Genomic DNA, 27020 nt, shown 5'->3' with positions numbered 1-27020 from the left:
ATGCAATCGCTTGAAAGTATACGATATACGCCCGCACAATGCACACTACGTATGAGCTTACGGCCGCATCGCATGCGGTGCCGTGAAAAATAAACAAGACCATTGTTTGAGGCCGGAAATGTTGAAACTCATGGCAGTGGATTTCCATGCGATCCCGTACGAAGTACTTATTTCAGCCAAATTGAACTTGATTTTTCGATCCAAAAGGTTCTGTGAGTTTTATTGGGCTGGGCGAAGATTTCCAAGTAAATGACCTGTTTCAGATCGCTTCGAAACAAGCTAGGGAAGCATAACTGTACTACGGGCGTATGTTCGCAGTTCGTACGCATCCGGCCCGCATGTCAGTTTTTCCCACGCCCGTAGTTTAAGCTGCACATGTACGGCGGCGTACGAAATGCGGCCGGACTCATACGCAGTGTGAACATAGCCTTAGGGTGCATTTTTTATAGCAAACCTGAGCAAATATGTTACATTTACATGTAAAAGGGGGAGTGTGCATGACGCAGTGAAATACTGTTGAATTAAACCCTGTACCTTGTCAGGAGAATTTCATGGATTTATTGCAATAAATTGTTGGACTTTCCGTTCATTTTATTTTACATTAGCACACACCATACAAGTTATTTTGTACAGGAAATGTTTTGAGCCTCTTAGACCAGATGTTCAGTCTGCAGGTCATGACTCTAAGCAGGGTGGCAGATTTAGATTTTTTTTAAGCTCTTTCTTTTTCAGCATCTTCTTTGCTGGCAGAATTATAACACACTAGCGCATGTAGTCGAGTTCAAAATGATTGTATACCACAATTTGAGCATAAAACAATGTTACTTCTTGTTCTAAGCACTGGTTCATGGGGGAGATTTATCAAACTGGTGTAAAGTAGAATTGTCTTAGTTGCCCCTAGCAACCAATCAGATTCCACCTTTCATTTTTCAACGAGTCTGTGAGGAATGAAAAGTGGAATCTGATTGGTTGCTAGGGGCAACTAAGACAATTCTACTTTACATCAGTTTGATAAAAGTCCCCCAATGTCTTCATCCAATTCTTGAGTCTGGAGGACCTGACACTTGTTTACCCCCATCCAACCATTTCCATCTCTGCAACATGATTTGATGATTTTGATGTGGTTGTGGAGAAGGTAAGCCCTATACAGTGAAACCTTGGATTATAAGTAACTTGGTTTGAGAGAGTTTGGCAAGACAAGCTAACAATTCAAAAAAACTGTCAGGCTGCATTCACATATAAATCACGGGGCCTACTGACAGGGGAATCCTGGTATGGACTGTTTCCCCGCCCCGCATGACGTATCAATATCATGTCTGCAACTCTTTGAATCTTTGAGGCACTTGAGTGACAGAAGCACATGGCTCTGTCAGTACGCTGACGCAGAGATTCAAAGAGCTTCCCCGCTCCCGGCATGATATTGTTACATAGTGCCAGGCGGGGAAACAGTCCATATCCGGGTTTCCCTGTCCATAGTGCCCACACTTTATGGGACATGTGAATGCAGCCTTAGGCTATGTTCACACTACGTAAGTTTCACAGAAATCAACGTCGCAACGGCTGTGATTCCTACGGTACTTACATAGTGCTGCAGGCTCAGGAAACACTCCGGCCTGGATTCCTTGTGGTGCCGTTGAAAACTGACATGTCAGTTTTCTCCGACCACTATTCAATGAATAGTGGCCGCAGAAAACCCTCTCAGGGCACACAGTGGAGCGAAAAGCTTCGAACACTCGCTACATTGTGTGCTGTGGGGAGTTCCGATGTGGGCGCGCATGGATGCACCCACATCAGAACTCAGCGGCGCTAAAGCTCATGATCTTTTCTGAGACCAGCCGTTCCATGACCTGGCCAGGTCACAGAACGGCCGGTCTCATACTAATAGTATGCACATAGCCTCACTCTGTAAATGAACAACCCTGTGTTCCGATCCTGATACTGTTATGAATAGAAAGCCCTTTCATTTTAACCTGCTGCATCTTGATAAACTCTGAGGATGCCATGGATGTCTTGTCGCCACATTGCCTACATGTAGCGCTGGATGGTGTATGACTGCTGCTTCCCTCTGAACCCTTAATTAACGGCTTCACCTACTGCTGCTCCAGGGAGCCGGCAGTAGTACCAGCAGGTACTAGTACCAGCAGGTTTGCAGCCACCTGGAGAGTTGTGTGTGGAGGGAGACTTAACAGATTAACCCCTTCTTTATTGATAGTGTTCTTTATTGATACAGCATTTTACCTACCTTATTTTTGGGTTGTGGAACAAATTGTCTGCACTTCAATTATTTTTTATAGGAAAATTTGCTTTGATACACAAGCAATTTCTATTACAAGCATGTTCCCGGATCAAATTATGCTCGTAATCCAAGGTTTGACTGTATCTAAACATGCTTTGGGGGGAAAAAAGTTCTTTAAGCCAAAGTTGCCCCTTCACCCCACCCCAGTGTCAAAAAGGCCTATAGTTAACTTATGGTCAGCCTTTACTTAATGAAAACGCTTAGAGTATACTATATGTCTTCTATCCTTAAATCTGTTGATACTTTGAGAACTTTCCTCCAATCTAAGAGATGTCATCTACAGATTAGGTAGGGTCTATTCAGTCTGAGTGAACAAAAAACAAGATGTACTGGTGCAGCATTCCTTTCCATGCACGCTTCATGAATGTATGTGTTTATATTCGGCTCTGCGGCTACTAGCTCATTGATTGGCATGGATACAGAGACAGCTCTGTTCCCAGATATAAAGAGGAAGGAATGAAAACAAACCAGGAACCTCTGTCATGAAGACAGATTGAATTCCCCTATAACCGGACATTAACTTAGTTATCACCAGTCACACACTGTGCGTGGTCAAATGTCAGATGTATAATTAAAATGCTGCAATATCATTGTTCACTTATGTGAATTGCATCTTATAAAAAGGCATCTGGTATTTAAAGCGAATGTACCATCAGGTACTTTGGCTTTAGGTGTAGCATATCAATAGAACAGCACTGGCACGGGGAAGCCAATGCAGTGGTCCTTTTTTTTGAGCTAAGGCCTGGTTTCCGCGTATGGCGCCGGTCTATTACTGGGCACTGGCCTGGGCTGAAGCACTGGAGGTGAGCCGGCCTGCCCCTAGTGGGAGGAAACACCCACCTCTCTGTGATGCAGCTCCAGCTCGCCTCCAGTGTTTCAGCCTGGGCTACACTTACCTTATGGTACATTCACTTTAATCAGCATTATATACTGTATAACACAACAAGATTCTTTCAATCCTGCACCCCGTGGTCTAGACCACAGGTGTCAAGCTTGCTATCCTCCACATTTTGCAGAACTAAAAATCCCACCAGCAAAAGCTTTTGTGGTCCAGGTATGACGCAACAAGTTTGACACCTGTGGTTTAGATAAATGGAATGATATGGAATATGGAATGATACTGTTGATAAACCACTTCGACATACAGTTTAAAAACCATTTGTTACTGGGCATATGTTATTACATTGTATAATACGTGTGGGCTTAGGGCAGGGGCAGACACATTAGCTCCCAGCCAGTCAAGGCCACAATAATTGCATTTGTGTGCACATTTCCTTAAAGCCTGGATTTCTGTTGAAGACCGTTTATGAGGAGTATTAAGAGACAACTGTGAGAACTTCTATTGGTAGTCATGTACGTTTGGATATACTTTGTTCCTGCTTGTCATTATTATTAGTCGTTACTGTGCTTGGCTGGAAAAAGATAACCTCAGGGTTAGACTGTGGAAAGATTTTAAAGTGTTTTTGCATCTCAGCTGGAATCAAACTTCAAGAACACTAGAAAGCCTCTTTCATCTGTAGATGGACATTTAGAAAAAGTGCCAATAAATTGAGTTAAAAAAAAACATATAGTTAACACTTTACTAACTTTGCAAACAACTACTGCTGGTTAAAGGGACACCTTCACGTTTCCACAAGCAGTATGCGCTTTTAAGTCACTTTATGTAAACTTCCTGTCTTGCATCTGTAACTCGGTTTGTGCACAGCATGGCAGAAGGAATTAGCTTAAAGAAGAAGTCCAGTGAAAATTTTTATTAAAGTATTGCATTGCCCCCCAAAAGTTATACAAATCCCCAATATACACTTATTACAGGAAATGCTTATAAAGTGTTTTTTTCCCTGCACTTACTACTGCATCAAGGCTTCACTTCCTGGATAAAATGGTGATGTCACGACCCGACTCCCAGAGCTGTGCGGGCTGTGGCTGCTGGAGAGGATGATGGCGGGGGGACACTAAGGGAAACAGGGCACTGGAGGGACACTGAGCATCCCACTGCCATCATCCTCTCCAGCATCCACAGCCCGCACAGCTCTGGGAGTCGGGTCATGACATCACCATGTTATCCAGGAAGTGAAGCCTTGATGCAGTAGTAAGTGCAGGGAAAAAAGTACTTTATAAGCATTTCCCGTAATAAGTGTATATTGGTGATTTGTATAACTTTTGGGGGCAATGCAATACTTTAATAAAAAATTTTCGCCGGACTTCTCCTTTAGGCTATGTTCACACTATCTGTGCGGCTGTATTTTTTATGCGGCTGGAAATGTGCGGCTGAAACTACGGCCATGGGAAAAAATAGACATGCGGCTGAAAACTTACGGTCATTTACTTGGAAATCTGGTTCAACTAAAAATAACAAATAAAATCTTAAGAAAGTGATGCAAACACCTCTGGATGCATCTGGGAAAGCAGGGAAACAGTTTACATGAATCGCTATTACCGGGGTTTGCGATCCTCTGCAGTAATGCCGATGCCTCTCATGGTTAATATATTTAATTAATAAAACACATTTTCTTTGTAATAAAGTCCCTTTTGTTGTTCAATAATTAAATTTAAACAAATCCATCATTGTGCAATTAAATATACTGTTAAAATAAATATATATATATAAATAAATGTATATTTATATATATATTTATTTTTTGACAGTATATTTAATTGCACAATGATGGATTCGTTAGAATTGAATAATTGAACAACGAAACTGATTTTATTACAACGAAAATGTGTTTTATTAATTAAATATTAATTAGTACAGGAAGCTCCAGTAAGCCGTTAATTCATATTGCCGGCAATAGAGCTTTCTGTACTAATCATTACTTTACTTTAATGAAAACATCAAATGTTTCTTCTAATTATGTTATCACAATAGCATTATTAGAAGAAACATTTAGAATTATATGTGCGCTCAGCTGATTAGCTGATCGGCTGAGCGCACATATAAAGAGGCGGTCTGCAGTACAGTGACTTCATTGTGCTGCGGACCAGCGAAGAGGACACATCGGGATGAGTATACAGCTCTCCCCACCCCCTCCCCTGCACTGCACCCCTCCCAGCAAGGAAGGGAGGTCACTTAACCCCTTCCTTGCTGGGATGGGTGCAGTCTAACATCAGTCTGGCCCCCAAGGGGTTATGGGGGATGCAATACATCCTCCCTTAACCCCTTGGGGGCCAGACTGTAAGCAGCGATCTGTAAAGATGCTGCATACTGTAAGGTGCACAACACCGCTCACAATGATGGGTGTTGTGCTCCTGTTTGTGTGTTTTTTGTGTGTTTCTCCCTTTTTGTTTTTCAGATATCGGTATCCTGTGGATTACGTCGGATTCGGTGGACTACGTCGATGACCAGCGGTTGTTTGGTGTTTTTTTTTAATAAAATGGTCAATGAGGGGTGTGGGGGTGTTTTTATTTGAATTAAAAAAAATTTCACTTGTGTGTTGTCTTTATTTCTTTACTTTATAGACTTAGTAGTGGAAGCCGTCTAATAGACGGAATCCATTACTAAGTCGGGGCCTAGTGTTAGCCAGTATAAAATGGCTAACACTAACCCCCCATTATTCCCCCAGTACCCAATGCCACCAGGGGTACTGGGAAGAGCCGGGTGCCACTGGTTATAAAAATAGGGGGGACCCTATGCGTTTTTTTAAATTATTTATTTATTTTAAAAAAACAACCGCATAGGGTCCCCCCTATTTTTATAACCAGCCGGGTTAAAAACCAAATGACAGCAGCCTGGTAACACCAGGGTGGGAAGAGCCATTGGGTTAGGCCCTCCCAAGCCTAAATCTTACCAGCCTGCTGCCGCCCAGTCCAGGAGCGACAATTTTGACGCTCCGGGACCACTGGCACCCGGCTCTTCCCAGTACCCCTGGTGGCATTGGGTACTGGGGTAATAATGGGGGGTTAGTGTTAGCCATTTTATACCGGCTAACACTAGGCCCCGACTTAGTAATGGATTCCGTCTATTAGACGGCTTCCACTACTAAGTCTATAAAGTAAAGAAATACAGACAACTCACAAGTGAAAATTTTTTTTTATTCAAATAAAAACACCCCCACACCCCTCATTGACCATTTTATTAAAAAAAACCACCAAACAACCGCTGGTCATCAACATAGTCCACCGAATCCGACGTAATCCACAGGATACCGATATCTGAAAACAAAAAGGGACAAACACACAAAAAACACACAAACAGGAGCACAACACCCATCATTGTGAGCGGTGTTGTGCTCCTTACAGTATGCAGCATCTTTACAGATCGCTGCTTACAGTCTGGCCCCCAAGGGGTTAAGGGAGGATGTATTGCATCCCCCTTAACCCCTTGGGGGCCAGACTGATGTCAGACTGCACCCATCCCAGCAAGGAAGGGGTTAAGTGACCCCCCTTCCTTACTGGGATGGGTGCAGTGCAGGGGAGGGGGTGGGGAGATCTGTATACTCACCCCGATGTTGTCTCTTCGCTGGTCCGCAGCACAATGAAGTCACTGTACTGCGGACCGGCTCTTTATATGTGCGCTCAGCCAATCAGCCAATCAGCTGAGCGCACATATAATTCAAAATGTTTCTTCTAATAATGCTATTGTGATAACATAATTAGAAGAAACATTTGATGATATATATATATATATATATATATATATATATATATATTTTAACAGTATATTTAATTGCACAATGATGAATTCATTAGAATTAAATTATTGAACAACGAAAGGGACTTTATTACAAAGAAAATGTGTTTTATTAATTTAATATATTAACTATTAGAGGCATCGGCATTCGGCATTATTGCCGGCTATTTTTGAAGTACTCCGTACTGACCGCCTGTCAATCCACGTGAATTTGCACATTTCCAGCCGCAAACAATGGTCTTGTTAATTTTTTACGGGTCCGTTTACGATAGGGCCGTAGGTTCATACATAGTGTGCACTCTGCAGTCGTATATCGTATACTTTCCAGCGTACGCATGAACCGGAAAAATCCGGCCGATGATTTACCGCCCGCAATACAGCCGCACAGATACATAGTGTGAACCTAGCCTTAAAGAGAAATGTGTCAGCAGAAAATAACTTATTTTAAAGAGGACCTGTCACCCCCTGTGCCGGATTGACAGGCTCCCGACCCCCCGTTAGAGCCCCCTATACTCACCTAATCCTGCCAGGTCACGCTTCTGGATCTGGTCGGGTGACGGAGTTCTCAGCCGCTGCAGCCCGGCGCGCGAGCTGAGAGATGAGTCCAACGCTCATAGAGAATGACGGAGAGCTGGACTCTCCTGTCATTCTCTATGGGTGTTGGACTCATCTCTCAGCGTGCGCGCCGGGCTGCAGCGGCTGAGAACTCCGTCACCCGACCAAATCCAGAAGCGGGACCCGGCGGGATAAGGTGAGTATAGGGGGCTCTAACGGGGGGTCGGGAGCCTGTCATGTAATGTTTTTATGTTAAACATTTTTAAAGAATTTTTTGGTGACATTTTTTCTAATTTTCCATCTTTCTATCCTAAAAAATCCTAAAATATAGCAGTTTTCACTCTCGTCACTGGAGCTAAAACTAAACTAAGACTTCCTGTTGTGTTTGTAGGCTGCTGTAAAGTGATCTACAGAGCATTGCAGCCGCATGTGACACCAATAGATAGAGCAGCTCCCTGTGGAATGACCTCTTTAAAGGTTGCAGAGTAAGCTCAGTATTAATTTACAGTCATGTCAAGGGGACAGGGTCTGTCTATTGTCGTCAATGTCCATAAGGTTTGCTGTAAAGCACGGCACTAAGTGCTGTTAAAAACAGCTCAGGCAATATAGCAGCCCCTATAACAATGTACAAAAAGTAAAATAAAAAAAAATTGCAGTCAGAAAATAAAAACAGATTAGGATAAGAGAATAAGTTTTAGTATAAATTTAGGTTACACATCCCCTTTAAAATTACTTTTAGCCTATCCTATGCCTCCATCACTACCTGGCTGATCGAATGCCTGCTTAGCTAGTCAGTAACTTGGGCAGTGTCCCACCCCAGTCACTGATTGGCTGAGCGGGCAGTCTATCAGCCAGGTATGTGACGTTGCAGCTGGAGGAGCTGCAGGAGGCTGGTGGCTGTCAGCAAGACCAGGGAGTGGCGGGTGTGGGAGATACGGGCAAGGTGATGATTAAGTTTACTTAGTTTATTATCTTCCCACACACCCCTGCCTTCCTGTAATTGTTTGTTTCATGGTACATCTCCTTTAATTGTGGATGGATGAAGTAAATTTAGGTGTCCCAATCATTCAAAATACCTTTGACATATCACACAGACATAACAACAAAATAGAGATCCAACAGCACCATCGAAACTGGTCTAGAAAGTGGCAGGTAGTAGTGAGGATGTGGGTGTAATGTTATCCTAGTACTGACCAAAGTGGCAGGTAGAGAAAAAGAAGTACAAGAGCATCAAAAATTCAGTCAATAAACCGTAAGTTTTATTCCATATCCAAGGTAATAACAACAACATTTTGACCCATAGAGTCTTTCTCAACATACAGTAGTGGTACTTAAAAGAAATGTTTTGCTGTTATTACCTCCGATTTGGAATAAAACTTGAAGTTACATATTTTCCGGCGTATAAGATGACCCCTGACCTTTAAGAATATTTTTAAGGGTTGATCTTATACGCTAGAAAATGTTAACCCCTTCCTTACTGCAGCAGGGTTTACTAGCTGGAGCCCTGCTGCGGTCAGACAGCGTTTATCTGAAGTTGAAAAAATCAACTCACCTGTCTCCAGTTCCCGGCAGCCGCACATCTCCTGGCGCAGGCAGTGTGATGCACACTGTCTGCATTGGAGGTCCCTGAAGTTCTTCCAGCAGCCAAGTGTCCCATCGGAGAAGCTTGGAGATGCTCGGCTGCCGGATGAGCTTTGGGAGGCTTAGGGAACTTCTGGAGCTTTTGCCATTCTCCCGAAGCTCTCCCGGCAGCCGATTGTTTCTGATCATCTCCGATGAGACGGAGCACCTCTGTCGCAGGCAGTGTCTCTGGATCACACTGCCTGCACCGAAAACATGATGGGAGACGATCAGCTGCCGGGAATCATTAACAGTAGAATTGTTTTTTTTTTTTTTATTGTGGTTGCCGCATACGGTGGTGGTCTGGCCACTTTTTAGCACCCAGGTACCAGGCCACACTCCCTCAGGGAGTTTCCTTTAAGCAGTGAGTATAAAAAAAAAATCTGATAGAATTAATTAATTCTATAGTATGTAAATCTGTCAGGATGAATGGGTGTAGAGCTTAATTTACGCCTGCCGTACAAGCACCCAAAAATAAATAGCCTCCATAATGTTTTCTATTGATGAAAGGTCTAGACTGCAGGCAGCCCTGTTCAGCCAGTGCCACCTGAGAGCCTGTAGATCACGAGCTTCTAATATTGACCATTGGCCTTGTCCTTTGGCACACATGAGTTTCTCCAGATTTTCTGAATCTTTTAGTTATATTCTACTATAAATAGTGAAATATTCAAATTATTTGCAATTTTACAGTGAGGAACATTATTCTGAAATTGTCCTACAATTGTTAGATACTTAGTTTAATGCAGATTTTTGTCCATGAGATTTGCAAATCATAGCATTGTGTTTTCACTTACATTTATTTACATGTTACATAGCGTCCCAACTTTTTTGGAATTGGGGCTATAAATGGTCAACTGGTGCTGCTGAAATCTGCAGGGTTGGATGTCATTCTTCTATTCTGTATGGCCACTTTAAGCACTTTAACAGCCATACCAGCCCTACATACTATAGATAACAGTGCTAGGAACTTTATTCTACCCTGCTAGGAAACAACTGATGTGTGGAGCTATGCCAAGAACAAGGGAGTCGCCACTTCCACAATATTATGCAATATTTCCTCTTGTGTTAAGTCTTTATAAGGGTGGGATTAGGGTAAGGCTGTCGCCTAGGGCACCATTGAGGGGAGATGAACTTATAGATTAAAAACATCAATGTTCTGCCTCTAAATTCCTTTACCAATTAGTATTACACGTATAAATAGGAACACTAGGAATTGTTCTTTTAAAAGCACAGCAAGTGACAGTATTACTTCTTTATCTGTGGTGACCCAGGTACCCTTATGCTTCATCTGTATCGTAAATACAGTCACATTTTGTATGTTAGGCACTGGAGGCAATTAAATACTAGTTAGGGTCACTTGCACGTTCACACAGTCGAACATATGCTTTATATTTAAGCATTTCAAAGTGACTTTCAGGTGTTTAAGTTACCATTAAGCTGTGTAGACACATTATATTTTGCTCAGTATTTCTCAACCAAAATCAGGAGTGGGTTGAAAACACAGAACCTGTGCAAATCTTTCCATTATAGTTTTTCTTTGTTGCTTCCACTCCTGATTTTGGCTAAAAATACTGTCCAAAATACAATGAGTGAACATAGCCTAAAGACCCTGTTACACGGAACGATTATTGGCCTTGTTAGGCTGTTACGACCAATAATCGTTCCGTGTAATAGAAGGCAACATGAACGATGTCGGCTGATCGTTGCAGTCGTTTGTCTTTCAACATTGTTGAAAGACAAACGACCCATAAAGCATATTCCTCTGCGGAATAGGAGCGGTGTCAGCAGACCACTGCTATATTATGCTATGGGCTGCCCGGGTGATCAAGCGATCACCCGGGCAGCCCCCCGCACCTCCTCGCCCCCCCCCCCCCGATCTCACCCGCGCGCTGCCGCCGCATGTAGTAGCCCCAGCAACAAGGAGCAAAAGAGCTCCGACAGTGCTTGTTTGCTCCTCATAGTTGCCCCGTGTAATAGGGGCTTAAAGATACTTTATGTCAGCAAATAAAAGCAAATGCCTCCTTGCGTGGGTGGTCATCACATAGAATAGTTGGTGGCATTTTGAGTCCCACAACAACAACCAAAAGAGTACATACTTAGGATGTGGACTAAACATTACAAGTTCATATGAACACATTTTCAATCCTGAAAAGCACTTTTAAAATATGTTCATTACCATCTTATAGTATTCTACTATTTTAATAATGATGATAGTGATGGTGCTGGTGATAGTACTACTACTACTACTAATAATAATAATAATAATAACATTAATAATAATAATAATTATTATTATTATTGTCTTTTGATCGTATATAGATTTTTTTTTTAAGTAGCTGTTCATCTGTAATTGGAATAGACTGAGACCCTTATTATGTTTGGTAGATGATATGATCTGGATTCTGCTAGACTAAAGCCCCTATTACACGGGGCGACTGAGAGCCGTAATGAGCAGTGCTCATTGCTCATTGTTCCCTGCTCGCTGCCGATTATTGGCCGTAATGGGCGATACCGGCCAAATACGGCCGATAATCGTTGGGTGTAATAGGGCCTTTAGTAACTTATGTAATAATAGACCCCTTTTATTACGCTTGAAAACCAGATGTAGAGTTATTGTGTCTTGTCTTTAAACTCTCTTCAGAAAGAAAATAAGATCAGAAGTGGCAGAAATCATTTCCAAATTGCCTGCATAATTTAACCGACACTATATTCAACCTTTATAGCGGCCTGGGCACACAAAAATATTGAATTATAGGTGTTTGTTCAAGGGTCAGCTGGGCTCAGTGCCATGTTGTCGGTAAACTTTAGCAGTCGCAGTGAACTTGATGTGCTGGATATTCAGGTACCCCAATCAAGTATCTGTGTAGTCTGGATTGACAAATGTTATTGTATTCAAGAATGCCAAGTTCCAAGTAAACAGAGGTGTGGTGTGTTTGTTTTCTTAAAGCTTCATTGTGTATCTCTGTGGGAGATGTTGGCACAAAGATTGTGTACCAGTGATCATGATATAGGGAGAGCTAAAGAAGTTTCACTCTACTTGGTTTCTCAGAAAGGAATACAAATCTGAGCACTCGTGTCTTGTCACCTTTTCAATACAAAAGAAATACATTGCAATGGTGGGAACCAGGTACAAACTTTTGGGATCACCAGGATGCCTTCCAGCTGGGCAAAAGTGCGCTTTCAGCTTAACCTCTTAAGGACATAGGACGTACCGGTACGTCCTATGTCCTCATTAGCACTTCAAAGCGGGGCCGCGCGGCGGCCCCGCTTTGAAGTGCCGCGATCCCGGGTGCCGCGTGTAGCCCGGGACCGCCGCTATTAGCGGGCACGGTCCGATCGCCGTGCCCGCTAATTAGCTAATCGGAGGCAGCTGTCAAAGTTGACAGCTGCCTCCGATTACCGGAGGCAACGTTTCCCTGGTGTCTAGTGGGGGAGATCGCTCCTCCGGGACCTTGTCCCGGAGGAGCGATCTCCCTGTCTGATGCCGGCCGGGGACGCGTCCAAGATGGCGCCGTCCTCGGCTCGGCACTCGTTTGTTTACGGCTGCAGCAGCCGAAAGCAAACGAGTGCCGATCTCATGGATCTCTGCAGCATATCTATGCTGCAGAGATCTCAATGAGAGATCCAAGTGTATATACTAGAAGTCCCCCAGGGGGGCTTCTAGTATATGTGTAAAAAAAAAAAAAAAAGTGTTGTTAATAGTAAAAATCCCCCTCCCCTAATAAAAGTCTGAATCACCCCCCTTTTCCCAGGTTTTAAATAAAAGTAAACAAATAAATAAATAAATAAACATGTTTGGTATCGCCGCGTGCGTAATCGCCCGAACTATTAATTAATCACATTCCTGATCTCGTACGGTAAACGGCGTCAGCGCAAAAAAATCCCAAAGTGCAAAATTGCGCATTTTTGGTCGCATCAAATCCAGAAAAAATGTAATAAAAAGCGATCAAAAAGTCGTATATGCGCAATCAAGGTACCGATAGAAAGATCACATCATGGCGCAAAAAATGACACCTCGCACAGCCCCATAGACCAAAGGATAAAAGCGCTATAAGCCTGGGAATGGAGCGATTTTAAGGAATGTATATTGGTTAACAACGGTTTGAATTTTTTACAGGCCATCAGATACAATATAAGTTATACATGTTATATATCGTTTTAATCGTAACGACTTGAGGAACATGCATAACAAGTCAGTTTTACCCCAGGGCGAATGGCGTAAAAACACATTTCCCCCAAATAAAAGAAATGCGTTTTTTTTTTCAATTTCACCACACTTTGAATTTTTTTCTGGTTTCGCAGTGTACTTTATGCAAAAATTCAGCCTGTAATTGCAAAGTACAATTAGTGACGCAAGAAATAAGGGGTCATGTGGGTTTCTAGGTGGAAAAATGCAAGTGCTATGACCTTTTAAACACAAGGAGGAAAAACCGAAAACGTAAAAACGAAAATGGGCCATGTCCTTAAAGGGTTAATATAGGAAGGATTTCTTTCCCATTTTTAATTTCCCTAAGATACACAAACGTAATTTCTGGCAGTTACATGTCTGCTACTACTGGCACTCACTTTTCTGCATTGAAATATGCACGGAATAAAGAAATAAAGTACTAGTTAAAATATAACACAATAATATAAAAATGTATAGCATAATATGAGCTTTCATATATACTGTTCTTTGTTAGGCCCGCCCCTGTTCCCATACTGAATTCACTAGGAGGCGCACACCTCTTAGTGACCCCACCTCTTAGTGACCCCGACCCCAGCGAACCTGCGCCCAGCGTACCAAATCTGTGACCAGGTGTATAATCATGATAAAGGAAGCCATGCCCCCCCCCAATACCTGTCTGCCTGCCCGACAGGCGAGCGGGGCATACGGCAGGCATATGCCAGGGAGAAGGGTCGAATCTACTCCTCCCTGGCATATGCTCCGGATGTAACATTCATAAGTGTCCCCCTTAGTGTATATATACTATATAAGATATATATAAATATGTATTCTATATCTATATACACACCAGCCAGACCACTGCTTTTAGAGTGGAGAGGTGGTCTGTAACCTAGGCAGTAAGCTGTCAACCATGGGAGAGAAAGAGCAGCATATCAGCAGGAGGAGACAAGTTTGGTAAATTAATGTATTTGCAAAACCATATAACTTGACCAGTCCTACAAGATTAATTGTATTAGTGGACATGGGAATACCCCTTTAAGAGATGCTACCAATTTATTTCTATTAACACCTGCATCTTTCAGTCAGGTCTGGGAGTTGCTGCATTGAAAGCAATAAAAATGTAGAAAATGTAAGGATCTGAACAACTTTGACAAAGAGCAAATTGTGATGGCTAGACAACTAGGTCAGAGCATCTCCACAATTGCAGGTCTTATGGGGTGTTCCAGTGTACAGTGTGTATTTCCCAACATATGTGGCACTAACCACAAGATCATGTGTGCTCAAGGCTGGGTGAGAGGTGTGGAGACCAACCTGATACCACAGGAGAGCTACAATAGCACAAATTGCTAAAAAAAAAAAAAAAAAACTCATGCTAGGTATGAAAGAAAGCTGTCAGAACACACAGGGCATCGCAGTTGCTGCTTATGAGTCTGTAGAGCCACAACATTCAAAATGTTCGTACAGGAGCAGGGATTTTTGTTTACCTAGTGGGTTTCCACCTGTCTACAAGCAATGCACAATAAAAGGACCCAGGACTAGAGCGAAGAAAGGTGAGTGGGAATTTTTATTATTTATTTTTTTGTGGGGACCTAGTACAGACATCCTGGGGAGGGGGGTATCCTACATGTACCTACTGGGGGCCTCTACGTAATGGGGGATTACCTACTTACTGGGGGCCTCTACGTAATGGGGGATTACCTACTTACTGGGGCATCTACTTAATAGGGGAGATTGCTTACTTAATTAGGTGAATATGTAACTACTGGGGGCATCTACCTAATAGGGAGGATTACTTACCTAACATTTACCCATTACTGGGGGCATATACTTAATAGGAAGGAGTACCTACCTTATGAGATTACCGACCTACTGGGGGCATTTTCCTAATTGAAGGGAGATTAATTAACCTACTGGGTTTCTTCTACCTAATGGTGGATTATCTATCACTTGGGAGGAATTATCTACCCACTTAATTACCCTACCTCTTTCCCCAAGCCTACTTACCTACTTACTCATACAATGCAGGACACCAAGGGAGACATTATTAGGAGCACTGCGGGTAGGAGAAAGGTGGGGAATGTACTGGTCCATTCCAGAGCCCAAGATGTTTGTCTGGCAGATTCTGTGTAGATCAATCATGGTTAAAAGATATCTTTATGGCAGTCTGAGCCAGACAGGAAAGAAAAGGGAGAAAAATGAGAATGACTCCAAGAACATGCCCCTTGCGAGTCACTGGATGTAATTGCAATGTAACGTATGTTGTCTGCAGAGCATGTATGAATCTGGGATCACTACATGGTCACTGTATGGAGGGATACTGGTCTGTATACAGCATCAGCATGGCTGCATTATCCAGTTATTATGTGGTGGTTATGATAATGGTCATGGAGTGCCAGAATTATTTGGCCCTTATATAGTGAAATTATTGATATTGTTCTGTGCATATTGATATGTATTTAGTAACGGCGTGATAGTATTATTTAGTTATTGCAGTAGTTAAATAGGAAAAGCATTCCCTAATGACAGTAGCTACTTCAGTTAGGTAATGTACCCTGCCAAATGCAAACATTCTCCAGGCCTCCAAATTCACCAGATCTCACATGGTAGAAAAACAAGCCTTATTTGTAAAGTCTCTATCTTGCAACATACAGCACTTTAAGGATCTGCCAACTATACCCCCGGCCACCTTTAGAAATCTTGAGTCCAGACCTCAAAGGGTTAGCGTTGTTTTGCCAGCCCGAGGCCAATATTAGGTTTTAATGTTATAACTGATAACTACATAATTTTTCTAAATGTGTGTGTGTATTGATGGAGAGATAGGGTAGATAGGCAGATAAGTATGCTATACTAATGGATAGACAGACAGACAGACAGACAGATAGATAGATAGATAGATAGATAACTATAGATTTAGATAAAGGCAGTCACATGAGCATAGTTAGCATCCTCCCTAACTTCCTGATAACAATAGAATTTTCTGCTGTCTGCTCAACTTGCCCTGTGGGATGTGTTTGTGTGTAATATATATATATATATATATATATATATATATATATATATATATATATATATAGTAGCGCCTCAGTATTTGCCATGGTAAAGCATCCATCTGTCACTGAGATGTGCAGAGAAATCCCCTTTCCTTCCTTAGTCCACTACAGGAGAGGGGATGATACAGACACGCTGTCATCCAGCCTTGGACAACATGCTAGTGTATGTAAAGCAGAGGCCTGGATTTCCTTTGCCTTCCCCGCCCCTTATACACACTGCTTTTTTTTTCTAGTACTTTTAGAAGGGTCTCATTGTATAAACTGACTTGAAGGCAGGGCTGCCCTCTTTTTGTGGATCCCAGCCCCCATTCCTGTGACATCATTCCTTGCAAGAAAGCAGGATGGAATTTTGATTTGGAAGTCTAGAGAGGAGTCTTTTGTGGGAGAGAAGGAGTGGGACTGCCTAGAAAGTGGATATATTCCAAGATCTGGGGTAAGTATCTCTGTTCAGACATTTTTTGCTCTTAATGTAAGAAGTAAAGAGTTCTCACCATGTGTCTTAAGATGAGACGTGTTCTTCAGTAAATGCTTAGGGTGAGTGTACTTTCACTAGTCAGTATCCTAGAGAAGACTGTAGACGTACTGTACAGATCTGCTGTCATGGGGTTTCTGTGTATTTGTTGTTAGTAGTGTTCTTGTTGGATTGCTTTACATTGCTTATTATATAACATAGTTGTCTTTATTTAATGGTGGAGTAACTTCTTACCTATGGAAGAGCCTTCTGGCTTATAGAAAATGCTTTTTGTAATGCGTATAGACAAATAATTGTTCCGTTTCCAGATACAGAAAGTGAAAATGAGCCTTATGTGGCTATTATATCCCTCCGTACTCTGGGCAGACATTAGTGTGAGGCTTAGTCACTTACATTACTTCATTGTGAGCTGCTACACTGAAACAGCAGCTGAGTAATATCACAAGGGGATACTTACATATGTCAGAAGGGGCCAAGCCTATAAAAAGAGATAAACTACTGCTAATGCTACTTCAAAATGGAGGGATCCCAAATCATCATGTGTCCACTAATGTATCAATAGGACTTTGTTACAGTCATTGATCTGCAGAAATGCTAGTTTGCAGCGATGAACTTTTCTTTTTTTTTTTTTTACAACTTTTTAACATGGTGCCAAACCCTTATTGGTTTAGTTAACTTTATAATGGGCTTTAATGCTTGTGATCATGGGCTTGGAGATTAAAGAAGGGGCCACTGCGTAGTGTGTAATAATGTTTACCAGGTATTGTGATGTACCCTAGGTGATGGAGTGCCTTTAAAGATGGGTTAAGCAAAGTTGGGGGGCTTGTTAATCACTTTAAGGCTATGTTTCTACTGCAGGATTTTAGCGCAAACTGATGTACATCTATAGATAATGATGGCCGTAAATAATGATCATGAATATTATTTGTGGTTTTCATTATTAATAGACAGCCGCCTTTTACCATTAAATGACAGCCAGTTCCCATGGTGGCAACATAGCTTAAAACGACAGTGTTTGGCTATGTTCTTACCCAATTTATTTTTGGACATTTGACGGCCATTTTTCAGAACGTCCATGATTTTTAGGCCAACTAACAGCCATTGTCTTACAATGACGGCTGTGATTGTACACATAATGCCCGTGAACGCCCGAGAAACAACGGCTGTCATTTGGTCTCAGGATGTTGGCCATCCTGAAAAACGGCCATCAAACTGCTGAAAAAAGATGGTGTGGAAACACCCTTTGTACTTCATACAATGTGGTAGATTTATCTACCTCACCTGTATAAAAGCATTTATAACACATTGCTATACCAAGATAAGCCTGCCCTATGGGTAAGGGCCCTATTACACAAAGCAATAATCTGACAAACTTCAGATATTCAGGCAGATATTGCCCCATGTAATAAAGACAACAATTGGCTGAAGAAACTCTCATTGGCTTTTTAACATGTTTAAAAATCATCAGCCGGTGGTCGATCATCACTATCACTAACATCACTATCACGACTGATGCTAGGGTAAAGAAAAAAAAATATTAAACTTACCTGTCCAGGCTCCCCTGGTGTCCTGTGTTCTTCACTCACCACATCCACCTTCAACATTTCTGAACCTGTCTCTGAAGTAACAGGATGTCTGGCGGGTGAAACGGTGCACGGGTAGTCCCACCCCGAGCACACCAAAACACTTCATTATTATAGGGAATAAACTGCTAATATCACAGAAACAGTGCCGAGGATGAAGGTAAGAACCATCCCTTCATCCTTGGTACTCCTATGCAATAGATGCTTCTAACCTGCTTTCCTTTTATAAAAACTGCTAATCGACTGCATGTGTCAGGGCTAAAGTTAGGTTTCCAATATTTTGGTCAGTATTTTAAAGCAAAACCAGGAATGGGTGCACAATACATAAAAAGGCTTCAATCTTTCCTTTTTACAGTGTAAAGCCCCTTTTACACAGGGTGACTGGAGGAGCAAATGAGCGCTGTCAGCGTTCGTTTGCTCCTCGTTCCCCGCTCGCTGCCGCCGCTATTACACACAGCAGCGAGCGGGTTAGTGCGGGGGGGGGGGGGGGGCAGGGAGCTGCGGGGGGGGGGCTGCCTAGGTGATCGCTAGATAGTCTGGGCAGCCCGTAGAGGATAGCGGCAGTCTACTGCCATCACTCCTATTCCACGGAGTGACAGCAGCAGATCATTGCTGAATGAGTCGTTTGTCTTTCAACATGTTGAAAGACAAATGATTGCAACGATCAGCCAACGTTGTTTAAGTCGTCTAATCGTTGCCTTCTAATACACGGAACGATTATATCATCCGCAACGGCCGATATCGCCCGAATACGGCTGATAATCGTTCCGTGAAATAGGGCCTTTAGGCTCTACCCTGTTTTTGGTTTAAAACACTGCCTATGCTTCCAACCTTTTTTGCTAACAACAGCTCAATGGAGGTGCCCTTGTATATATGCGCGGGTTGTTTCACACAGTGAGATCAGTAAGATCGGTGCTTGCTTCCAGTGCCTTTACAAGGCCCCAATAATCCATGTATCATTTGTGTGACCAATAAAATGCATTGTTATGAAGTCTAAGGTGTATGGGGACCTTTAGTTTCCTGGTCAGGATAATGCAGCATGCACTTGGCACCACAGATAGACTTTATTGTTATCATTTATTGAATAATAAGGATCTTGGAAAGTTTAAGCTAAACAAGAGTTAATGTTACACCTCCATGAGGCTTGTATTACAGCTTATTTGGACACAGGGTCTCTATTCTGTATGTGGTCTGGCTTTCACAGCTCATTAAAAAGCAATTAAGAATAAGCTAGGCTGATGGGAGGTCTCCAGCCAGAGAATGGGAATGACTTGTGTGTGCTGGAATGTATAAAATGCAGTATATACACCCATCAGCCATAATAATGAAACTATATGCCTAACACGCTACATAGCTGAGGCATGTTAGATATTAAAGGGGTACTCTGGAAAATCTTTTTCTTTCAAATCAACAGGTTTCAGAAAGTTATATAGATCTGTAATTTACTTCTATTTAAAAATCTCAATTCTTACCATACTTAACAGCTGCTGTATGTCCTGCAGGAAATGGTATTTTCTTTTCAGTCTGACTCAGTGCTCTCTGTTGCCACCTCTGTTGGTGACAGTAACTGTCCAGGGTAGTAGCAAATCCCCATAGAAAACTCCTTCCTCTCAGGACAGAGGTGGCAGCAGAGATTTCTGTATCAGACTGGAAAGAATACACAACTTCGTGCAGGACATCCCGCAGCTGATAAGTGCTAGAAAACTTGAGATTTTTTAAGGGATGGTCCGAACCTGCCGAGGTTTGGGTTCTTATGAACCCGAACGCTCGGCAGCAGATTCCCGCTGTCTGCCCGCTCCGTGGAGCGGGCGGATCCAGCAGGAGTAACGCCTGGAAAACTGGGATACAGCCTATGGCTATGGCTGTATCCCAGTTTTCCAGGCGGTCCTCCCGCTGGATCTGCCCGCTCCACGGAGCGGGCAGACAGTGGGAATCATTACCGGGGGTTCGGGTTCGTACCATCTCTACTAGAAATCTATATAACTTTATGAAACGGTTGTTTTGAAATCAAAAGATTTTCACTGGAGTGCCCCTTTAAAGAAAAAAGTCATACATTCCCCTTGTGATACCAGAGCAGCTTTGTATCATAAAGGCACAGGGGGAGATTTATCAAACTGGTGTAAAGTAGAACTGGCTCAGTTACCCCTAACAACCAATCAGATTCCACCTGTCATTTCTCAAAGAATCTGTGAGGAATAAAAAGTGGAATCTGATTGGTTGCTATGAGCAACTGAGACATTCCTACTTTACACCAGTTTGATAAATCTCCCACATAGACTCCACAATACCTCTAAATGTGTCCTGTTGTGTTTGATACTAAGGGTAGGTTCAGACTACGGAATCTGCGCGGATAAGTTCAGGCGGATTCCGTGGTTCGTACATGTTCACGGCGGCGCCCATGCCATAGACACCATTCTATGGCCTGGCGGATTCTGCATTCCGCCAAAAGAACAGAGAAGTCTTTTCTTTCGGCGTAACGCGGAATCGGCCCGGCCATACAATGCTGTCTATGGCACGGGCGGATATGGGTGCTGCCGTGAACAAGTACGAGCCACGGAATCCACAGGAACTTATCCAGGCGGATTCTGTAGTGTAAACCTACCCTAAGGCTGAGTGCACACCATATTTGTGCTGTAAATTGCAGGTATACTTAATGATACCAGCAAAAGTATATGCCAACATATACCGCAATGTATGTGGCAGGCCCATTGACTTTAATAATCCAAACATAATTTCCCAGTGACTAGTGTTAGACATACCTGTTAAACTGTTTGAGTTTGGCAACGTTCTCTCTATGGCTTTGACAGGTCTGCTCAGCCCAGCTAGTGACTACATCTGATCCAATTCCCTAATGCTGGTTTCACACCTGATAGTTTTCTGGAAAACTACCACTGCAGTGCCAAAACCAGAAATGGATCCAACAGGAACGAGAAGTACAAGTCCTCCCTTTATATTTTCCATCCCATTTGAATCCACTTCTGGCTTTGGCACAAAAAGTGCAGTGGCAATTTTTCCAAAATGCCATATGTGACACCAGCATAACATATACTTTTTTGTCTCTACCTTGGCCCTTGTATGTTGTAGCAAGAAAACAGCATAAAAAATAGATGACAAAAGTGCATGTTTCTCGCATGGAAGGGTTGACCTCCACCTTTTTTTTCTTGAACCTACCTTGGCCCTTGCCAGAGTCACTCAGCTCCTCACACTTGCCCATTTTTCCTGCTTTCAACTCATCAACATGTTGTGAGCTTCATCTGTCTATGGTTTTTAATGATAATTGGCCTAGGAAACATTATATCATTGTATAGGACTACAATACACTGTGGGCATAAGTATAAATACTTGTCATCTCTCCTAATGCCACATAGTTTTCTCATGTTCCTATAAATGTCCACCCATAACACAGTAAATGGTAATAAATTCAAGCTATAGACAGTTTGATATTCCTGGTTAGTTTACTTACAGTGATCATATGTTGGGGCAGTCATATATGCAGAAGTGACAACTGAAGGGGCAGTCACATCATTTGTCCCTTTTGAATTAGCAGGAACTAGCAGCCAAACTTATAACATAACAGAGTACCTTACACCAATCTCATCAAAATCATCAGGTTCATCTAACTTTAGAGGAATATTGTGGCTAATATTTATGTAACTCTGTAATATAACTTTATAAAAGAAAATATAAACATTTACACATTGGCAGCAGTAAGGGCGACACAGCCACTCCGCTGCCACCAGGACTGCAGGGCTGCATAAGCTCTCATATCGGCACAGTTACATATTGCTAATGCTGCTCAGTGCTGGTTTAGCAATATAGTCTCCATTAATCTCTATTCTAATGCTCAGTACACTACTTTTTGACCAAATTAATTAAATTGTTTAACTTTCTGAAGATTATAGTGCAAATAGTGACACCTACAGGCCAGGAGATAATAAATGTTTAGTGTATTTTCTTCCAGCATTTCTTTCAGTAAACTGAAGAGGTTGTATACTACTAAAGAAATAGAAATACCATACATGCATGCAAGGAATAAGGGCTCTGTTGGCAAGGAGCCCACCAGTATCTTAAAACAGGTCTGCACAGACATGACTGTAACCATGATTTCCATGGCTAGTAGATTCTGCTAGATCTGCTAGCTCCTGAGTGCAATTGGGGCAAAGTAGCTGTTACATAGGTGCCCGTATACGTTTCTTGCACAACGGCCCCCTTCCTCATAATACTACTAATATATACTTTTGTCTCTTATTGTCCCTATTTTGATAGAATATATTGTATAATCATACATATTGTATATGATATGCATATATTTATGTATTTTCTTTTACTTCCTGGAAAACTTTTACAGGAAAAAAAGAAAAGAAAGAAGAAAAACTGCAGGGAATGCTGTGTTCTTTTGTCAGTGGCTTAGTATAATGTACATCAGATAGGCTGGGTAGGGCTTGGAGTATAGAATTGTAGGGAATTCCCCTAGGATATAAAGGGAAATTGACTGATGTTCTTTTTGCTCTGTATTCCCAGAGGTATAGTGACATCTGGACATTGGCTTATGTGTGCCTCATGCTAGCTCTCAGTAAATGACCCCGGCTTGGCCATATGTTTATGAGAGAGAAGGAGTCCAAATGGCTGCCGGCTGCTGCAGGATGGATGCAGATATGTCCAGCAAAACTAGACAATATAATAATACTTACACCAGTCTTAGAATCACTAGTGCATTACAGTTTATATATTGTTATTGGCCTTGAATAATAACCACACGTGAGGTTAGTAACCAGTGTTTGGTTATTATGTCTCATTTTACTTACCAATATATTGTCATTTTTGCTGACGTGACAACAGGAGGTACAGCCATATCGGCTGTCACACGTGGATTAGTGTCTTGATAACTAATGGGGATAAATGACGCTTTGTTATGGATATAGCTGTCTGGCAAAACACAAACTCCAAGGGACTTTGAGAGTGACAACCAATATGGCTGCACATCCTGTTGTCAGATTTGCATCATCCATTAGTCAGCATGTGATATAACATTTCCCCTGTATTGGCCACTTCAGAAAAACTGAATGGTTATATCCTTCTGAAGTATCAACTGATTGTTGCTTCTTTTTCTATTTTTTTTTTTTTTTTTACCTAAAAGTGATCTTAAATTCTTGTCTGAAATGCTTAGAATCAGTACATGAATGTCCTATCATAGATTTATTTATTTTGGCTGGTGTGTGTGTGTGTCTACTTTTAGCCTAGTTTCTTTTAGGCAAACTCCATAAAGATTTCTGGTTGATGTAAATATCATGCCTCAGACTGTCTTCCTCTCCTATGATGTTTCTCTCTATAACACAATTAGCAGACACCAGATATTCTGTATGCATACAGCACAATCCAAGCATCACTCATCACTCAGTGTGTCAGCTGAACCCATTTTCTATTCTTGGAGAAGGGAATATTCATTGGTAACTAAACAAAGCCTGCCTAATACAACGAGACAGTAGACAGCAAGAAGATATAAATAAAACATGGAATACTAAAAAGTCTTTTTTGCAATATTTAATAAAAACCGAATGGCCACATATATTAGGCATACCGATATGAATACGCAGGCCTGTTGTTTAGTGTTAGAGTAACTATGTAAATATGTGTGGGAATATACAGTACAGTGGCATTGGCCACAAAAAAATGTGAAGACTTCAAATATGATTTTAGATAAAGTGGTTATCCTCCAGGTTAAAAAAAAACAGCAAAAAACTATGCTGCTCTCTTCCAGAAAAAGCACCACTCCTGTCCTCAGTTTGGTTGTAGTATTGCAGCTCCCTTTCATTAAAATACGTCACTATATGTCTGTGCAGTAAGTGTGGAGTTCAATAGCCGTAGAAAAGAGGAAAAAAGCAGAGCTCTAACAAACAAATACCCCCCCCCCCAAAAAAAATATATGTATAAAAGTTTATTTACCTTCTGCGTATATGAAGATACAGGGTGCCGTAAGGTCATATTACACTAAATGATTATCGGACGTACTAATCGTTTAGAGTAATAGGACATGTTTAAAAGCTATGACCAGCTGACATGCACACTGTTGGCTGATTGTGGACTTTCAACATGTTAAAAGATCCTGATTTGTGTGCATTGCCCTGTGCAATAAGAGTAATGGCAGGAGACCGCCGCTGACTTTAATGGGCCAACCAAACGATCTAAGGATTGTTGGGGCGGCCTTTCCCGCTGCTCCCCATTCACTGTCTGTGCGTGTAATTGCATGGGGAATCGCTTCCCCTGGATTATCAAGCCGTGTAATACAGCCTTAACTGTGGCCACACTTTAAAGTGCCCTCTTGCCTACAAAGTAGAAGTAGATGCATCAATAAAATCAGATGTGTCTATTATTTTCTATATGTTACAAGTATTTATTTTGAGGAATAAAACAAACAAACCTAAATATTTAAATCTTGAGAGGTTCTAAGTTGTTTCTTATGACAGCAGATGAAACAAAAACAAACTCCTAAATCAACTTCTAATACTGCTCTCATACGGCAGGTCATATGTTGCTGCCTAGGGACAGCCAAGGCATGTGAAGAATTCACCAGCATCCTGCCCTAAGATTGCTTACTTAACACCCGTCTATCCAAACCATTGAAATAAGAGACCTTTTTGGATTATTCATACGATTATTGAAACTGTACTATGGGCAGAATTTATCATCATTTCATATGTGTTTTGACGTAGAAAAGTCGCAAATGTTTCTGAAATTGAATGAATGACGAAACCCCAAAATATAATTTATGGGGGGAAAAAGATACAACTCGGCACATTTTTTTTTTTTTTGGGGGGGGGGGGGGGTGTTCCGTGTTTACGTAATGCATTTAATGGTAAAACCAACATGATAGCATTATTTCATAGGTCAGTCTGAATACAGTGATATGCATGTTTATATAGCTTTTCTCATGTTTTACTTTTATTAACTCTTGTTTTACTTTATTGGGGGAGGGGCTATGTCATGTTTTGTAAAACTTTTTTTATTTTACACTTTTTATGCCCCCCTAGGGGACTTTAACAGTTTTTACATTAAATTACTAACACTGATCATTGCTATGTCATAGTACAGCATTGATCAGTGTTATCTGCAATCATTGCATAGAGCCTGCCTGTGGCAGACTCTGTGCATGGATCGCTGAGCTGACTGCCGGAGAAAAGTAAGAGACCTCCGGCAGTCAGTTACAATGATCGAAACCCCCGCAGTCACACTGCAGGGTTCCCGATCGGACAGTGACAGGAGCACAGCAGGGTTTAATGGCTGGCCGCCGCGCAATCATGGTGGCCCGTCAATAACAGAGAGGACCTGGTGGCTAACTGCAGCTGATCCGCACGTGCCATGAAGTGAGCTCAGCTCCTGGGTTCATTTCATAGCACCGCCGGAGCCAATGGCATACAGTTAAGTCATGGGTCCTTAAGTGACATGCTCCCATGACATAGAACACAATGTAAAGTACGTCTGGGAGCCATACTTTACATTGTGACCACGGGCTATTTCGTGCGGCACCTGTTCACTGAATAGCGGCCACACAAAATAGACATGTGAGTTTTCTGTGTGGCCGGTTGGGACCACGCTCTGAATGGCGCTGCTCCCGGCTGCTATATGCAGCCAGGTAGCCCGTCTGTTAGCCACGCGGGTCCCATTGCTGTGCCGGCTAATTAAGCATTTAAATACAGCTGTCAAACCTGACAGCTGCATTTAAATGCTGTGCATCGCGTGCGGGTGATCCTTTCTTCTGATCCCAGCTCAGCAATACATTGCTCCAGGCTGCAGCAGCCCGGAGCAGTGGATCACTGATCTAATCGATTAGTGCGTTGTGTGTACACAGCACTGATCTCTATGCTGTGTATATACAAGTCCCCCAGGGGAACTTCTAGTTGAAGTAAAAAAAAAAATGTTTTTTTTATTAATAAAAAATCCCCTCCCCTAATAAAAGTCCAAATCACCCCCCTTTTCCCATTTTATAAATATAAATAAACAAATAAACATATTTGGTATTGTTGCGTGCGTAATCACCGAACTATCACATTACCACATTCCTGATCTTGCACGGTAAATGGCGTTAGCGCCAAAAAATTCTGAAGTCCAAAATTGTGCATTTTTGGTCGCATCAAATCCAGAAAAATTGCAATAAAAAGTGATCAAAAAGTTGCATATATGCAATCTAGGTACCAGTAGAAAGTACAGATCATGGGGCAAAAAGTGACACTCACACAGCTCCATAGACCAAAAAATAAAAGCGTTATAAGAATGGAAATAGGGCAATTTTAAACACATTTAGTTTTTTATAAAAGGTTTTAATTTTTTTAAAGCCATCAAATAAAATAAAAATTATACAAGTTACATATCGTTGTAATCGTACTGATGTAAGAAACAAAGACAACATGTCACTATTACCATAGGGAGAATGGTGTAAACCCGAAACTCCCTGAAATGAAAACAAATTCCTTTTATTTTCCAATTTGACAGCCAAAATTATTTTTTTTTCTGGTTTCACAGCATATTTTATGGAAAAATTAAGTCTGTAATTTCAAAGTACAATAGGTGTCGCAAAAAAAAGGGCTCATGTGGGTCTCTTGGAGAAAAATTGCAAGCCCTATGGCCTTTTAAATATAAAGAGGAAAACTC

The 27020-nt window shown here is 41.8% G+C and overlaps 1 protein-coding gene across 7 annotated transcripts in view; it reads left to right on the top strand.

Moving 5' to 3' along the window:
- PALM2AKAP2 (PALM2 and AKAP2 fusion) overlaps positions 1–27020 on the top strand; it is a 249477-nt gene that overhangs the window by 202127 nt on the left and 20330 nt on the right. The window contains exon 1 of one of the 7 annotated variants that reach the window (XM_069962183.1): positions 16619–16752. The exons of 5 other annotated variants lie outside the window; for them this stretch is intronic. Coding sequence is in view for 1 of the 2 variants with exons in the window: in XM_069962181.1 (XP_069818282.1) it covers positions 16845–16853 (9 nt within the window). In the remaining variant the exon portion in view is untranslated. Of the gene's footprint in view, positions 1–16618; positions 16753–16829; positions 16854–27020 lie in introns of those variants that run through there. One more of the 7 variants, XM_069962181.1, reaches the window with a different exon arrangement.

This window comes from Dendropsophus ebraccatus, chromosome 3, assembly GCF_027789765.1.
Source record: "Dendropsophus ebraccatus isolate aDenEbr1 chromosome 3, aDenEbr1.pat, whole genome shotgun sequence".
In the NCBI taxonomy this organism is placed as follows: Eukaryota; Metazoa; Chordata; class Amphibia; order Anura; family Hylidae; genus Dendropsophus; species Dendropsophus ebraccatus.
Note: the sequence above shows the minus strand (reverse complement) of the source record. Positions and strands in the feature narration are given on the sequence as shown.